The sequence below is a fragment of the Apteryx rowi genome, unplaced genomic scaffold (genome assembly GCF_003343035.1).
Source record: "Apteryx rowi isolate R43461 unplaced genomic scaffold, aptRow1 scaffold_444, whole genome shotgun sequence".
Taxonomy (NCBI): domain Eukaryota; kingdom Metazoa; phylum Chordata; class Aves; order Apterygiformes; family Apterygidae; genus Apteryx; species Apteryx rowi.
In genome coordinates, this window is record NW_020450699.1 from 703,612 (window position 1) to 720,963 (window position 17,352).

The 17,352-nt window shown below is 40.2% G+C and overlaps 1 protein-coding gene across 1 annotated transcript in view; it reads left to right on the plus strand.

Moving 5' to 3' along the window:
* The window catches only part of SULF1 (sulfatase 1), a 127,051-nt gene that overhangs the window by 70,953 nt on the left and 38,746 nt on the right, over window positions 1-17,352 (plus strand). The window contains exons 8-9 of the mRNA XM_026076956.1: window positions 7,543-7,694; window positions 9,702-9,871. Coding sequence (XP_025932741.1) covers window positions 7,543-7,694; window positions 9,702-9,871 — 322 coding nt within the window. The remainder of the gene's footprint in view (window positions 1-7,542; window positions 7,695-9,701; window positions 9,872-17,352) is intronic.

The window sequence follows — 17,352 nt, forward strand, 5'->3', positions numbered from 1 at the left end:
ACAAGAGGCAAGAGACTGAAAGCTAAGCAGTTTGGGGAAGGAGTATTTAAATTGTACACCACTCCTTTTTGACACATTTGAACCAGCTAATCTTTCATAAAAAGTGCAGAAACTACCCCTTTTGAAGGTGTAATTAGACAATACATCTCCTCTGCAGGCAAAGCCTCCAGTGTTTCCTGTTCACAGCCTTACAGTAAAGTTCACTGCCAGCACACACTATTTTTAATCTGGATCATTTCAGTGACCTGATTTGTAGCCTGCCTCACACTCCATTGCAAAACTGAGAGGGTGGCAGAATATGATATAGGGGTGGGAATGAGTAGGCAGGGAGTGAGTCCTGTTTTTCAGAATATTTCTAAAGTAAAAATAAATAAAGAGAGAACCCCAGGCTTTCAAGTTCTTTCTTTATCAATATAAAAGAGGGGCACCAAACAATTTAACTTATAAAAAAATTAAATAATTCCAAAATATGCCTGTACACCTCACTTTTCAGAGTAAAATTGCACTTTCAGCCAAATTGAGAAATGTATAAATAAGAATGAAATATGCTGAATTCAAATATGCTATATTCAATATAATTCAATATGCTATATTCAATATATGAATAGTCCAGAAAAAAGTGAAATATGAAAGAGGTAAAAGGCTAAAAAGGATAAGGAGAGGGATTTTCTAGCTCTATGGTATTGTTTGAAGTTAAACTTTTTTTTGGATTCTATCCAGAACCTCATTAAAAACCACAGCATGTTTGTCTACTTATGCTTAAAACAGAATTCTGTGCTTTTAAATATTGCACAGAAAACCTTACACTAAAAGAATATTATTAAGGTTACACATTCAAGCACTCCACTTAGGAAAATCTGGGTAGAACATTGCCTGTGAAACTATTTCGTCCCTCTTCTTCTTCTTCTGGCCTAATGATTGTCTTTCACTACATGATCACAAATCACTTTCCTGGGAGTAAAATTTCCTAAATTTAAGAAGAGGAGGATAGACCCATTCTATCAAATGGCATAACATTAGCATCCACGCAGGTCAGCAGAAAGGATGGGGGTCTCAGACCTCCTCTATAAAACCCTACTACTTTCTAATTCAGTAACCAACCAGAGCACTTGATTGTTTATTGCTTGTATCTAGGAAGGAGTTTGTTTATCAGCTATGTTTTCAGCTGTTTGCTGAAAGGAAGGTACTAATGAGAGCCAGGAGCCCTTTCCAGGCACTGTTTTGTCCTTACCACTGTCCAAAAGTGTCTTTTCTTCTGCACGTCTGGCTCCTTTCATCCTACACCATCAGGAGGAGCACTCTCCACTCCTCAGTTTTCTCATCCCAGTTTTCTTGCCCTGCAGGACCTTGTCTCAGCCTCTGCTATGAGCCTCGTCCCCAGTCTGTCTGCCGTCAAGCCATTCCCACCCTCCTTCGCAGCCCACAGCCGGTCAGTCCTGACAGCCACATCCTGTTCCCACAGGTTACCATCAGCAATCTCCTTTCCCAGCCTGCTCAGCAGATCTGTTTTGCCCACCCCTTGTCTGGTCCATCACCTTCTTTCCCCTTTCTGTACTCTGTCGATCCGTCCCTTGGTCGACATTTCCCACCCGGGGCGCCCAGGCTAATGATGCTTTCATCCCTCTCTCTCCTCTCGCGAGTCCCTGCCAGTCCCTTATCCAGCCACCTCATCCCCTCCGCATTGCCATCAGCCTTCCCCCATGTACTAACACACCCACAGGTGGAGTAAAGGGGTCATCGGCAAAGGGAATCAAGAGCCCCGTGTGCCCAGATCTCCAGCACATGCAAACTGCAGGGTTTTTTCAAAACTGAGCAGAATTTGGACAGGTTTTCACAAGGATAATAAAAGATGCCTCCTTGACAGAGAGTCCGTCATGTCTTTGACAGATTTCATGCTCTCATTGCAAAGCATGGGAGCACTTTCAAATGAAAGCTTACATATTTTTTTTCAGACTCTAAACATAATTTTTTTTCCATTACCATGGTTCTCAAAGATGGCTACTGTTAGGGCTAAGAAGTTTCAAAAATTCCGCCTGAGGCAGACATCCAGTGTGGAAAATTTCAGTCCAAGTTTGAGAGAGTTATAAGCAACTGAAAATAGGGTCTTATAATGAGAAGTGTCAGACAACATCAGTAATGGAAAGTGCTACCAGCCTGGCCTATAATACAAGCTTTGTTAAAGGCATCACCCAGGCTAATGATTGGTGTATCAAGTTATAGGCTAATGCCTTTTGCAACTGCTGAGTTATAAAATCTTTAATGTTCTTTTTGGTTACAATGATAACACTGACAGCAACTGGGAAAGACCCACAAAACTGTAGAAAAAAGTAGAAAACCTGAGGTTTTCTACTGTGGTTAAGTTACAAGACTGGGAACTAAGAAATCTAAATACTATTCTTGGCAATGCCAGAGATTTCCTTTGCGATTTTAGCTAGCTGAAAGTTAATCTCTTGGTGCCTCAGTTTCCTCGCTGTTTTTTTGGGACAGTGCTTATTTAATTTCCCAAGGAGTGCTAGAATACTAGACTGACTATTTGCAGTTTAATGAAGTGATACCCTAATGCTTTGTAATCTTTCAACAGAAGGGAAAAATCAAGCTTCCCAGTTTTGAGTCTATCACTTGCATAATAGGAAGAAAGCAAGGAGAAATTTACTGGAATAATCCCAGAGTTGCAGTTTTGTTGGACTCTGTCCGCAAAAGCACTGAATCACTGTGTGTCGGCACTGAAATGTCATATAAACAGTGCTTTGCAACTCCTGTAAATGGTTTCCTGATTTTGTTAAAGGAAGTGGGCTGCCTACTTAAAGCTCTTGTCTGGGTCACAGTGACTAAACCTCATTGCAGCATGCCTTTTTAAAGGTTTGGTTTTGTTTTAAATCAGAAACATTCCCATAAGCTTTAACAAACAACTGGGGTATAGAACATAATATACGTCCTTTGACCCATGGCAGTGTAGAGATGCCTCTCTAGTGGATGTAGCACAGTTCACCTGTATGCTGATCCACTAATGCTGAGCGCAAGGGACCTGCTCTATTATGCAACACAGTAAAAGTTAGTCAGAAATGCTTGTAGTACGTGCTGGTAAAAGTGTGCTGGGAATGGCAAGAAGTCGAATCACATTAAGTTATAAAAATCCTGCCTTCAAACTCCATGGATAACCTGGGTTAAATTCTCCTTGTCTTGCACCATGTGCAGCTCCCTGGATCTCTCAGTCCAGTTCAGGACTCATTAGCTAATTGCTAAAGGGAAAATAGCAACCTGTATTAAGGAATCTATTTATATTAGATACCAGACATGTATATTCTGCAGTCACTCCTGAGACGCATAGATGTCTGTATAACTGTTCACCATGCCATGTGCTGTTGTTTGCACAAACTTAATTGAACATACACAGACTGCAATTACTCTGATATACTAAGCTACTCTACATCTGATTAAAAAATAACAATGCGTCCTGGGAACAGTTAGCAAAAGTGCCAAAATGCAGATAAAAACTGTCTTATTAACATGCAAAAATCGGCATTTATCTTTTCTGTTATCCCTGTGGGGGCCATTACACACAATAATGAAAAGATGTCCCTTGAAATGGCATAGCTTTTTAATGAGGCTTTTACTCACTGAGTCATAATCTCTGTTTTATTAATTACAAACAGAAATGGCTTCCTAAGCCCCATAACAGCTGAGTGCAAGTGGCTTCTAAAGTCACTTGTATACTGCCAGGGGCTATATCTCAGTCAGTCAGTGCTGACACTTGGGCAATTCAGCAAGTGTCAAACTACAGCCAAGTTAAGGATGTGGGTTGACTCTATAAGCATGCAAGTATGCAAGGGTCCAGGGAGAACATTTGCATGTTGCGGTGTCAGTTCCTGGGCAGTTCTGTGATATATACCATATTACTTTAATTATTTACAATCCTTTGGCTAACAAAAAACATACAGAAGACACATAGTGCCGACTTGCTGACTGGGATTTTGCCCCGTGGGTACTACTGTGCTTTCCTTTTACTCTAGCACTTGTCTTCACACAGAGTGTGAAGAAGCAGACACTAACTGCTGGCACAGTGCTCCAGCTCTGACTCACTTGCCCTATCCCATAGTCAGTGCTCAGAAAATGCTGTGGTGAACTCCTGTGTTTTAGTAAAAACCTGTCTTTTTCCTTCATGTGTCTAATTACTCATATCCTCCTGAGCTTTTGACCAATAAACCACCTTTGGTTAAAGCAATTTGGCAAATGTGATCCATTATCAAGACTACTGCTGCTTCTACCAGGATTCGGGGGTTTACCGTACCTTTGACATGGGAACGGCTTTAATCCACAACAGGGTGAAACATCTATTTCTGCAAACCGTCACTCAAGGAGCTGCTTAAAACTTGACAGCTCTGAGATTATATTTATGATAAAATACTAAATCATGCCAGCACAAAGGTGAATGGTTCAGGCTGTCAATCCAAATTCTAATAACACAGCAAAATATGGGGCTTGGGGGGCCAAGGGGGAGCTAAGAAAACATTATTAAAGTTGCAAAATTAAATAATCTACAGCAAGGAAATTCCAGAATGATTTGGCCCCCACCAGCTCCAAGCCTCCCTTTCCTTTTTTTAAATTCAGCTTATCTCTTTCTGTCCCTCTGCTCCAGGTCTTTTCATCTCTGCATTTTATGCTGGAGGCTTTCTCTCAGGTAATGCCAGAATATCAGCAGAGAAGCAGGATACAGAGAGGCTGATTGCTCTTTGTTTTATTGCCAAAACTGAAATTGTAAGGACTTTGTCAGGCCCATAAAATAACACCCTATGGTGGCATTAAACTGAGAAGCTTTAGCAAGTCTTTCCTGAGCATCTGTGTACTGCAGTTTTTCAGAGGTTTACAGCTTGGCCATTTTGGGATAGATTTACACAGCCACCTCTGTTATTTACAGAGGCACTACATCAAAACCCAGAGACACTAGAGCTTCTTATAGAGAAGCTTGCCAATGATTTTTAAAATGGGCAAACCCATTTATTTTTCCCTAGCCTTTTTCTTGGAAATTGCTGAACTGTTTGGCTAAAATGTTCCATACAGCAAAATTCAGCCTGAGTCAGATACTCAGCATGGAAACTATCATCACTAATGCTTTAAGTTTGGCAAAACTATAAATAACAGAGTTCAGGTCTCAGTATTAGTCAATTATAATTATAGGTGGGGCTATCAAACCAGTCTACATGATAAATTGCCATAACTTCTATTTTAGAGCTTGCGATTCTCTGATCATTGTGGGTGGCAGGTTGGCATTCAAGTCCTTTACAGGAGCACATGGAGGTTTCCCAAGGTCACGCAGTAGTTACTGGTGGAGCTGGTATGGCCTTCAGGAGACCCGACATCAGATCTCCCCTACAGCCACAGGACAGTCCTATATTTGCTTGGCTCAGCAATGCTTTCTCTCTCTTGGTCACATTACTCTCCCATACTTCTCTTCACCGTTGTCTCTCTTTGACTTCCTTCCCTTCCCTTTCTATGGCTTCTCTTACCACAGTATTTCAGCCTTTACTCTTACACTTTCCTTGCACATCTGATACCCTGAGAGTTTCTCATGCTTTGGCTGGCTTACAGAGGTGAGATACGGTTTCCTCTCCATAAGGCAACAGTGCTGGGCACACATTCCCTCCCCACAGTCACCCTCTTCACCTCAAGCTTCTTGACTTCCACTTGGCATCAGGAGAAAAGAGGAGAGCGACCAAGTTGCTTTCTTAATAGCTGTGGGAGGAGGAGCTGAAAGTCTTGCCTAGTGTCTGTAGAACTTGTTTATAAGTCACATTTCACGTGGTGTAGAAAAGTAACATTTTATATGACTGTAACCTCTGGTTAGTGACAGTTGGCAGTTAGATGACTGGGTTGCGCTGTATTTATGTTGCCTCAAGCAAGTTTAAACTATGAACATTTTGATTTTTCCACCAGTTTTCCCAGGAAGGAGTTCACCATACCCACATCAGTCAGATCTGAATTATTTTAGCCCTTCCACAAATGTGCTTTTTTGGTTAGATAGAATGTGTCTAGGTTGAATGTGAGGTTTTCCAAAGTGACATCATTTCCGAGTGGGAAACAAGTAAGGTTGTTTGACGTGGGTCTCGAAACGTAGCAGAGGCAGGGAGGCTGGCTAGGATGCAGAGGAGCCCTCTCTGCAGGAAGTTTTGGCTGGGGGAGTGGAGGCTGGCAGCAAGGGCAGGGGCCGGGCACTGCAGGAGGTGCAGGTGGGCCAGGCAGGTGCTCTGCAGGGGAGCTCTGTCCCTGCAAAGGGATCTTCCTGTTGTTTGCTCCTCTCCTGTGGTGTCTCATTTTGCCAATACAGGGAATGCCTTCGTTCTGACTGCTTGGGACATAGGTGACAAAAGTGCTGGCACTGGTGACTCTCCAGGGACTTGAACACCTCAAAAAACAAAAAATGCAAACAGTGAGGTTACTCAGACACCCAAGTGTCCAGCATTGCCAGGTCTGAGCCAGAGCTAAGAAGACCCTAATAACCCAAGTTGTAGACCCAGGCAAGTGTTTTGTCACCACATTTCCCGGTGTCCAAGTAGTGGAAATGCAGCCCAGAGACATCCAGACTGACTTTATTACCCAGGCCAAACCTATACATAAGCAACTAAACAGCTTTCATAGCCCAGCTGGCTCTAGAAGCAATACAGCTGCATTTGCGGCGTTAATCCACTCTTCCAAAGCCAGTTGGCCAGCTTTTGGTGTCTGTGTGTCTCTGGCATGAGTAATTCACAACTCCCAGAGAGTTGGGAGTTTACTGTATTGTGGGATTAGTTATTCTCTTTCTACTTCCTTCCAGAAGAAGTGGCAAGAGCACTTGCAAACACTCTTAGGCCTGATGGCAAACTCTGAAAATTTCAGTCTGAATGAGTTCTGATTTGTCGCTTGGAGCTAATGTAAAAATACATTTCTTTTCGTAGACCAAAGAGAGGTAGTTTACCTGCAAGTCTTGGTTCTTCTTTAGCTTTGCCTTAGAGAAGCCGTGGTAACAGAGCAGGGCAGGGATTCCATCCTTATCTTCCCAAAGGGAGCCCAGCAGGACAGAGATGCAGAGTTCCCAGGCCTGTTATCAGACCAGGAAATGTAGCCATGTTGTCAAGCCCAAACTTCCAAAAGTTAGAAGCCAAGCTCCGAGACATCATAGGTCTTGCTTAAAACCACAAGAGGTTTTCCTCAGACATTTCCTCTGGGGATGGAGTTTTTATTCCATTGTCAAGTGGAAACTTGTGGAAACAGAAGGAGCATACTCATTCTAAAGAAAAAATGAAAAATCTCATGTGAGCATTTGACTCCAAAAGCTGCAGATTAAGTAAAAATCTTAAAGTCATGAAGGCTTTTAATTCTAATAAAAACTCTGGAAATCATCTATGTTAATAGATATAAAAAAACCTTCTTTGCTAAAGCAGCTCCAGCTCATTCTAACACATATTCTTATCTTCATTCATGCATGCTTTTTACTCAAACTAAAGGACTCAGATTGCAAAGCCTCATGTGTGTGTGTTCTTTTTTTTTTTTTTTTTTTTACCTTCACAGCTTTTTTTGGGAAATACCTCAATGAATACAATGGCAGCTACATCCCTCCTGGGTGGAGAGAGTGGGTTGGATTAGTGAAGAACTCCCGCTTCTATAATTACACCATTTCTCGCAATGGTAACAAAGAGAAGCATGGATTTGATTATGCAAAGGTATTTTCCAGACACATAAATGCTGCATCATTAATCCATATGAAAATCACTTTCAGATAATTAATTAACCAGACAATTAATTAATTAATTAACCAGCTACAACCAAGAAATTGAGTTGTCACTTTCTCTTCGGGGCTTTTCAGATCAATTTCTGTGTAAAAATTTTAACTGTGTAACAGAAAAAAGTTCCCAAGGGTTCTTTAATGCAGTCTATTGTTTCTTCCCTCCCTTTCTCTCTCTACTAGAAAGTGTTGGTTCCAAGGAAGCAGCAAATAATAAATAAAGGCCCTTCTTGAAAATAACTGGGTGCCTTGTACTACTGAACGTTAGCTGAGCGTTGTCAGTTATTACCCACATAAGAAACCTTAGTTAGTTAATGTTGTTTTCCATTATACAGAGCAAAAAAAATGTGTGTCTGTGGTGTCAGACTCCAGATATGACTATGAGAATAGATAAGTGCAAGAACATGGCCGTTGGAAAACTTCAGAGCTTGTTTGTGCTCCTGACAAAGTTTGGAAAATATGCCAAGGTGACCTGCCCACTGCCATGAAGTTTCTCAGAAATGCAGATCGCAGACTTTCCAGCCTGCAAAAAGCAATCTGGAATTTCCTCAGAATGTAGCTCACAGAAGATGATACAGATGTTGCAGCTGTGGTTTCTGACCCATGTAATGAGATTTTATTGGAAGCTCACAATGCCTGTTTCTGATTTCCCCACCCATAGAAATTACATGATACTGATTACATATTTATATAGAGTAAAAAAAAAAAAAAGAAAATAAAACATATTGGTTAGTTATACATTCCTTACACACCCTGCGTATGTAGCAAGAGTAAACAAGGAAGTAGGAGGGGAAGGGATGCTTTGGGAGAGCAGTCATCCAGACTGCTGGATTGCATTTGAACAGGCCACAAAACCAGAAATTATCAGAATCCCAGTGCCTCGAGACTGTTACCTCTTCTGCAAACCCAAAGGTCGCTCACTGCCTCTTCAGCTTCATTGCAGAGATTTTAACAGCCAGGGCTACGGTGTTTGCTCCAAGGGCAGCACGGGAGAGGGGAAGGGGAAAGGAGGGGGCAGGGGAGCAAGAAGGTCACAGCTGGCCGGCTTGTCCCAGCACTGCCATGTGACACAGACCTTGTCCCTCAGGCTCTGCTTTTGCAGCTGTTTGGGGCCTTGAATCCACAACATATGATTAGTCATGCCTGGAAGTGCTTGAAATTACAAACACCGTCTCAGCACTTTCTCAATGAAGCTCACACCAGACCTCCAGGCCAACAGTGAATGCTCCAAGGTGGCAGGTGGTTTAATTTAGGTTTTCATCTTTTTTTCTTAGTTCTATTTCCTCCTTTCCCCTTGTAGGCTTCCATTTGCCACCTTGGCTGTGGGTTAAGCCAGTTTATTAGCAAGTCACAACCTTAATCTCAGCAGCTGCCCTGTTTAAAGTTGTACAATTAAAAGAACAGAGCCTGCAGGAATTCAACTGCTCCCTGCATTTATGGTTGCAATTTCTCTGATAAAGATTTTTGTAATATGTTGAGTGTTGTAGATTTCACCCAGTTTGTACCTATGTAAGAGTATATTTGGAACAAAGAGCACACAATAAGCGGAAATGGAAAGCTATCATAAGTGTGAATGATTTTTTGCAGTTAGGAGGCATTACTCTGTGAAAGTGTTTTATCAATGAAGTTTAAGAAGTGTACCTGTGTCAGTACAATCTGTCATTTCAACTGTTACTTAGCATTATGCTGTAAATTCTGGCAATTGTATTTATTTAATGCGATCTGTTGTATCTGACTTGCAAAATACCATCTCATTTTATGTGGTATTGCCTTCTTAAGAAAGTAATTACTGCTCAGTCTTCCCTGTGCTCTTTAGAATCATAAGTCTCTTTGATGGTATATTGCTTTAACGAAGACTTGAAAATAAGGTAATAACATGATAGTTATGTGATCTAATTAATAATGCACTTTGTAACTTTTGTTTTGTGTTAAATGTATGTTATAGGACTACTTCACAGACCTAATCACTAATGAGAGCATTAATTACTTCAGAACGTCTAAGAGGATATATCCCCATAGGCCCATAATGATGGTCATCAGCCACGCTGCTCCCCACGGCCCGGAGGATTCTGCACCGCAGTTTTCCGAGCTCTATCCCAATGCTTCACAGCATATGTAAGTGAAAACCATGCACTGCCAAAACAGCTCCTTATATTTGCTTTTTGTGAGGTATTTGTTTATGAAAAGGTTACAGGAACAGAGAATTCAAATATAAGAAACCCATACTGAATGGTGAATTTTGGCTTGTATATTTTGCTGTGCTTGTTCCTTTTGGAAAGGAGAATGACAGCCTTGACCATTATTAAAACAGAGAGAAGCTCTTTTTCTCCCGGGAAGTCGAGGGAGATTAAAAGGTCAGTATTTGGCTTTGTAAAGGCAGCTTCTTACAATACCCTGAAAATATGTAGATACAGGTCAGGATCTGTTGGAAAGATATTACTTCTGTCATGTTCCTCTAAGACATATGTTTCCTGGGCTCTAAGTAAGCAAATGCACCGAGAGTAAAAACAACTTTTTGTAGCTTTTGAGTGCACCAGATTTGTTTACAGACTAGATACTGGCAGATTCCCAAAGAGCCTATCAATCTGCATTTTTAAATAACATGCTTAATCTTTGCTGGTTATTATAGTGCTATAATAAAAAACTTGTCATTTTGTCTGTAAAACTGAGGCCAACTTCAGGTAAAAAGTAGACAATAGTCCTGGATTCTACATCTTGCTCTATGCCTTGGATGTTCTGTGTCCTTTTTCTCATAGGGAGGTGTTAGGGAAACTTCCCACTGCCCATCCGTCTATCATGGGTATGTGGACCAGTCTTCCCATTCATGATTTAACAATGCCTTTGTGCCTCCTAACACATAGAAAAAACTTAATGAAAATATATTAGCTGGATTCTACTTTAATTTCCCCCCTAAAAATAAGGAGAAATCAGCTCCATCACGCTGTGGAAAAGCTCTGTGGTCTACAAATTGCATTTTGGACACACTGCACTTGCTCACACTCGAGTACGTTATTTGTAGTCATATTAACTAGCTTAAAATTGCAAGGAGTAGCAGTTATCATGCATAAACTGATCACTAGTTGGGGCCAGAAAGAAATTTGCTATATACGGTACATGGTTAAATATCTGTTAGTCTATAATTTTTTTGTCCTGCTATTGACTGGTACTTTCAACATATGCTACTTTCCCTGACCTTATATTGTTAACTATGTCTTTCTTATCGTATGTTCTCTACGTTCCCACATTCCCGAGATGCTAGACTTTGCAACTAATGCAAACCAGTCATCAATGTTTCCTAGTTATTAGGTATTTGGAGTAATTCCTACCTGTATACAGAAGTGATGGGATTGTTACTTTAGCCTGTAAATATTTGCTTGAATAGCAAACTGGTTCTTGCATAATCATCCTGAAGAATTAAAATTGCCTTATTTTGTCCAAGGTAAAGTTAGATAGACTTAACATAAAAACTGCCATTCTGGGCTGTATGAAGATCTTGCTAATTCAGTACCCTGAGTAATGAGCTCCAGTAGGAAGCAGCAGGGAATGCTTAAGAAAAAGTCAAGAGATGTTCCTTTTGCCTGCTCTTCCAGCTTCTGGAAATCATTGGTTTAGGTGAAGCAGCTAGGCCGTTGTGTCCCATTTTCTTTTGGTCGGTGTGATTTCTTTTTGAAGTCTCTTGGCCCTTGGCAGCCACATCGCCCTGTGGCAACAAGTTCCACTGTTTCAGTCTGTGCTGTGTGCTCAAAGCACTGCCTTTTCTTTAAACCTGTGGCTTGCTTGTATCACTGGGTATTCCCTCCTTCCTGTTCTGTGAGAAATAAGGAATAGTTACTACATCGAATTTAATAGACCTCTCCCATATCTTCTTTCAGTCACCTCTTTTTGTAGCAAGAGAGTTTTAATCTATTAGCTCTCGTTCTAGTCAACAGATTGCTCGCCATTTAATGGGACAGATTGTCTAGCCTTGGGCAAGCTATTCTGTTTGCTGGGGACAATTCATCAGAGAGGAGGGTAGGCTTCATACTGCGTCAGCTTAGCTGTGGGGGCTGTGTCTGAAGAAAAGCACTGAATCATCATGTCTTGCCCTACCTCTCCCCAGGCCAATGCAACTCATTTTAGGCTTCATGCTAGCTGTCTTCTGATAAAACAGTGCTTGTAGGAACTTGCTTCAGTTTATCATGCACCTGACACTTTCTACTACTTGGTGTGTTCAGCCCCCTTTTTTCTAGCTTGTGCTGCTAGAACCAATGGATTCAGTTAGTCTCCAAAAATTTAAAAACCTCTCAATTTTATAAAGGTTGCATGTCACCTGGAAAAATCAAGTTAAGATTCTTGTTATCTATTTGTGGACTTATTTTCCTTGTGTAAATTGCTTTTCATTTGCATGGACTCCTGAAATCTAAATACCCTGCTCTGGTAAGCTAGTTGTGAAGTAACCCAGAATATGAGAATCAGCTGTGCCTCTTCCCATCTTCTGATGTTGTTGGTTTCTTGGCAACCTTCTTGCAAAGGGTTTCTTCTCTAGTTACCTCGAGAGAGACTTGGGAGATTGTTTTGTGTTTCTTGTTGCAGTGACTGACTGCATAGGTTGCAGTCTGCATAGAGTTCAGTCTGCAGACTAAGAAATAAGACAAATTGAAGACAAACTGCCAAACTGGGTGGCTGAAGCCACCAAATAACTGATTTCTCTAGCAAAAACATTAGCAACATGCTCTGACTAAAAGATACAAGAAGTTAAGTTCTCACAGAAATATTTGGTGCTCTGTGTGAAAACAGTGCGAGAACAATAAAATCTCTCCTGCCAAGGTTTGTGTAACTTGAACGTTTAACCCTTAGGTTTTCTTCCTTGGTGGTCAAGCACCATTTGAATCTCTTTTTCTGACCTTGGGTGACAGCCATCTGACCTTGGATTTTGTTTTTAAAAATGCAGTTGCTATATCATGTTACTGTAACGCCTACCTCCAACAAAGAAGGGAAACCAGGTCAAAAGCTGCTTGCTGGCTTTACAAACTGAGACGGAAGGTTATACCTACAAACCAAGAATTAAGATAGCCTGTCAACCACATGCGAGAGGAAGTTTTACTTAAAAGGACAGTAGCTGAAGCAGAGCCTTAAATTATGTGGCATTCTTTGCTGGTAAAATGTCTATCATTTGATTGAAATACTGCCTTTATAAATTAAAAAAAAATAAAATAATGGAAGTTTGACTAGAAAAAGTTTTCCACTTGCATGTATGCAGAGGAAAGTCACTACTGAAGGAAATACTGCACTTCAAGGAGAGTTCTCCCCTCAGTATCTCAAATGTTAGTGCCTGGGTGTCTTGTTTCCCCACTTTCAAATGGATGCAGCAGGATAGTCCATAATATTCATGAAAAATACATCAAAGCCAAAAAGAAAAGGAAGACTTACATCCCATTGTTACCTTATAATGCTTTCCTCTTCAGTACAGACAGCCTTCTGGAGTGGCATGAAAAGTCTTACAAAAACAAGAAAAATAATGAGGCGTTCACAGTTTAATCATTAATTTTAAATGATCCCTGTTAATTCTCAAAAGCTCCAGTTTAATGTGAAACACAAACTATATCATGCTGGAAGCAATAGACACTCTCTAAGTGTCCATGCTCTGTCCCACCCTCCCCAACTCTCCTCTCTTTAGGATGGTTCCTATTTCTGGCAGTTAAAAGTATTTCCGAAAGTTTAGTTGCTGGCTCCTGGCTATCAGCACAATGAGTGACATAATTTCTGAAAATAAATCATGCCAATACAGCTACACTAGCTATGCCCAAAGGTTATTTCCATGGAAGACACTGGGACTGGAGAAGATGTACTGAATGATAGCAACACATCAATGCTGGAAGATTTTTGCTGTGATAATGAACATCATATGTGGGGGTTGCTAGACCTTTGGAAACGCTGTTCTTAAATATGAAGTTGTGACACAAAAGATGGCTCTCGAGGTTTCCCTGGCAGCAGTTATGGTAGAAGCTTGTTCCATCACGCAACAGAGTAGGAAAGCTTTGACTTAAAGGGTGCTCTAATGAAAGCCTGAATTCTCAGTTACACTTATGGCCTCTGGCACTTTAGCTTCCCTTTACCTTGCAGTGTGAAACAGTCTTAGGGGAACTGTGAATCAGGCCTAAACTGTTTATAAGCTGTGAAATAAACAAACGTTAGAAGCAAAAATCTGCAGGAGGCAGGGTTACTGAAGAATGTGAAAACTGGAAATCTGAAACACTTCTTGCTGTGCAGAGTAAAAGATGCTTAGGCTGGCAGGAGGACTGACAACTAGGTTTTACGATTACCTAGAAGCAGTCCTATTATAAGGCTAAATATCTTAGATGAAACAGTTAGAAATGGTCCCAGAGATCAGAAAGGTTCCCAAGATAATGTGATAAAAGGGAAACGGTCCTTGGGGTATGAGATATAAGTTGGACATTCGGGGTGCCCGCTAGTCAGTGAAGCTGAGTCTCAAACATCTTCCAGTTATGATGGTTTTTCCTATAATGTGGACATTTACCCATTAGAGGGGGATCATACATTTGCATCTTGACGTGTCTGTGTCTCTCGTCACTGCTAGCCCAAGACCTACTTGGATTGGTGACTTAAAGACAAATGATCAGAATCATGCATCTCACACATCATTAGAGGTGTGACTTTAAACAGAAGAAATAGTGTGATATAGAAATACAACAATCAGATTTCGTTACAAGAGGAACTTCTACAGCAACAACAAATGCTTTTTTTTTTCTGAAATAGAAAGACATTATATTTAATGGATAACAACTTTTTTTCTATTTTATCTTGAAGAATACCAGTTATGTTACACTTTAGGAGTCAAACTTTCATATGTCACATCTCCAGCTACATAAATAGTCTTGGTTTTAAAGGAATCCACTTTTAAAAGGCAACAAAAGTAGATCCAGAAACAGAATGAGGAAAGTCAACTTTGTCTTAATACCAGCTATGCCATCAGTCTAGTGTTCTCAACTCTTAAGCTTGCCCAAAACCGTGACTGCCTGCTTTCCAAGAATAGTGTCTAAACCTGGAAGTCCACATTCCCTGGAAACAAATGATTCAGTTCCTTTCATTATTTAATCTTTTTCTGAAGAAACATCACCACTTATGCAATGTTTGCTACTCATATTATTTTAATACAGGTGCCAGTTTTGTACTGATATGGATTTTTCACAATGAGTTTTAACATAGGTATTATTTTAAAATGTTGTTGACTTTTATTTTTATTAAAGGAAGATGGTCCTAAGTCATATAAGTACTGTATTATTTTCACTATCTGGAGGACTCCCAATCCAAATAGAAGATTAGCCAAACACTTTTGGGATGAATACCCCTGGGAATTCTATGGAAGCATTCACAATCAACATTTCAGGCAGCATTTTTGTGAACATAATTTTGTTTTTGTTGGATAAAAACAGAAAGGAATCAGGAGACTGCAAACAGGGGCAAATGCAGATTTTTAGTATGAACCATTTAACAAATACTTGTATATGCATTTGTTTCTTTCCATATTAATGCATCTGTAATGGAAATGTATATATTTAGATCAAACTTTTAGAAAATAAATGTTAATTTAAAATAGCACTGATTTCTGGGAGCTCTTAAAAACATGTATAATTTTTTTTTCCATGCAGATACCACAACTGTGTAAACAGCATTAACCATGTTGAATCTCCTATTTTCTTCTTGAAACTGTAAAATATCTTTTTGTGAAAATGGTTTGCGGAAGGGCTTTATTGCATTTATTTTGTTGAATGTCACACAAAAGACAATTCAGTTACTAGGAGAAGTTAGTATAATTCATTTCTGAATGCTCTGCTGTTTGAGGACCCCATTTTAATATGTCCTCAAGTACAAGCAACTGTTGCTTTTTTTTTTAATTTCTTGTCTAACCTAGAGTTAGTGAGGTACCTTAGAAGTTAAATAAGATACATTCTTTACATTGAACTTTAAGTGCTAACAGAACTGAAATCACAGAAGTCATCCCTTTCCTGAGGAAATTGTAATCTAAGCATAGAGAAGGCTAATTTATCATTTTGGTTTTGCAAATGTACACATGGGATGACTGGTCTGTAAATTTATGCACTAGGTAAATGCGTACAAGATCTCGGGATTTTCTTGGGATACAAGATTTCTCATTCAGAGAAGGCGATTATGAGAAAGTGCCTGACCAGATTCAGCATTTGTTATTTTTAACAATTTTGGGAATTTTTTGTTGGCTAAACTGGGGGAATCAATTTGGAATTTTATGAATCTGACATCTTCCAATGGCCTACACAATGCCACAACAAATCTAACATGGAGTCTCCACACAGCATGTTTTGCATAGTATGTTCTAGACAAACGTAAGTGAACAACTGAGGGGTCCAAATTTGCCCAAGCTAGTACCGCCTACATGAATGACCAACAGTATACCTTTTTAATAGAGTAGTCATTTGCTCTTTCAGTCCTTATCCTCTCTTAATATTGATGTAGTACATTGCTGATAACTTTGAACCTACCTAAATGAAGGAGAGTATTTTTTCATGTTGTCTATTTTTGTAAAATGTAAAATGAACCCTCACTTAGTCTCTGGACACACATTCAGAAGTTAAAATGCTCTGCTATTTGCTGACCAACTGGCATGAATGACCTTGAAATCAGAAACTCTACTCTGAGGTAGCACCTGAGCCATGCAGCTGCAGTCCAGCAAAGACCAATGGACAAGGGAGCAGTAGCTCCTTATCAGACTTGGAGGCCATGGACAACCTGAAAATAATTAAGGTGCCTGACACTGTCTGCTAATCATGGATCAACAAATGTGCTATAGACAAGTTAGGCTCTGCGGCAGAGCCAAGGACATAGAAGACACCAGACATCTCTTCAAACCAATATTCCCAGTGCTGAGAGGAATCATAGCAATGTGGATATCTGAATTTCTTTACAGCAGTACTTTTCGATACAAAGCAAAAGCCTTTCCCCAAAATGGAGGAGTAGGAACAGTGACAGATTTTTCTGTGGTGACTTTCAAAGGCTTATAATTGCTGAACATTTAGTTGATATGTCCAACTGCTTCAAGACAAAAGCATTGTAATAAAAGGTTATCACTGATATGGAAGAGGTCTCTCCTTTTGGAAAGGTGCTCAGAAATCAGCAGTATTATTCCCAGTATTCACCTGTGTAAATAAGGTAGACAGACCTGAGGGCAATGTCAGATCTACAGTCTGGAGCTTTGTGCCTGGCAAGCAGTGCTGTGCTGGTGGCTTTCTGTAAGGAACTCAAACAAGGATATAGAGGCAACACAGACAAGCCGTGGGGCTTTCTGATCTCTCTCTCTTTCTTCCCTATTACTCTTTCTTCTCCATTTAGGACCCACCTCTTTCACATTTCTCTATTAGCCCCTGGCATTAGATATTGCAGAAAAAGTACTGTTCCTTGAATTGTCTGGGAGAAAGATTCTGCTCACTCTCTGGCTACTGCATTTCTCACCCAGAAATTCAAAATGCATTTGGAAAGTGTCTGTGAAAGGTTTTAGCTGCACTGCTAAACCTTTGAGTGCTGCTTTTAAAGCCTATCCATTATGTGGAGGAGGCTTCTGACAA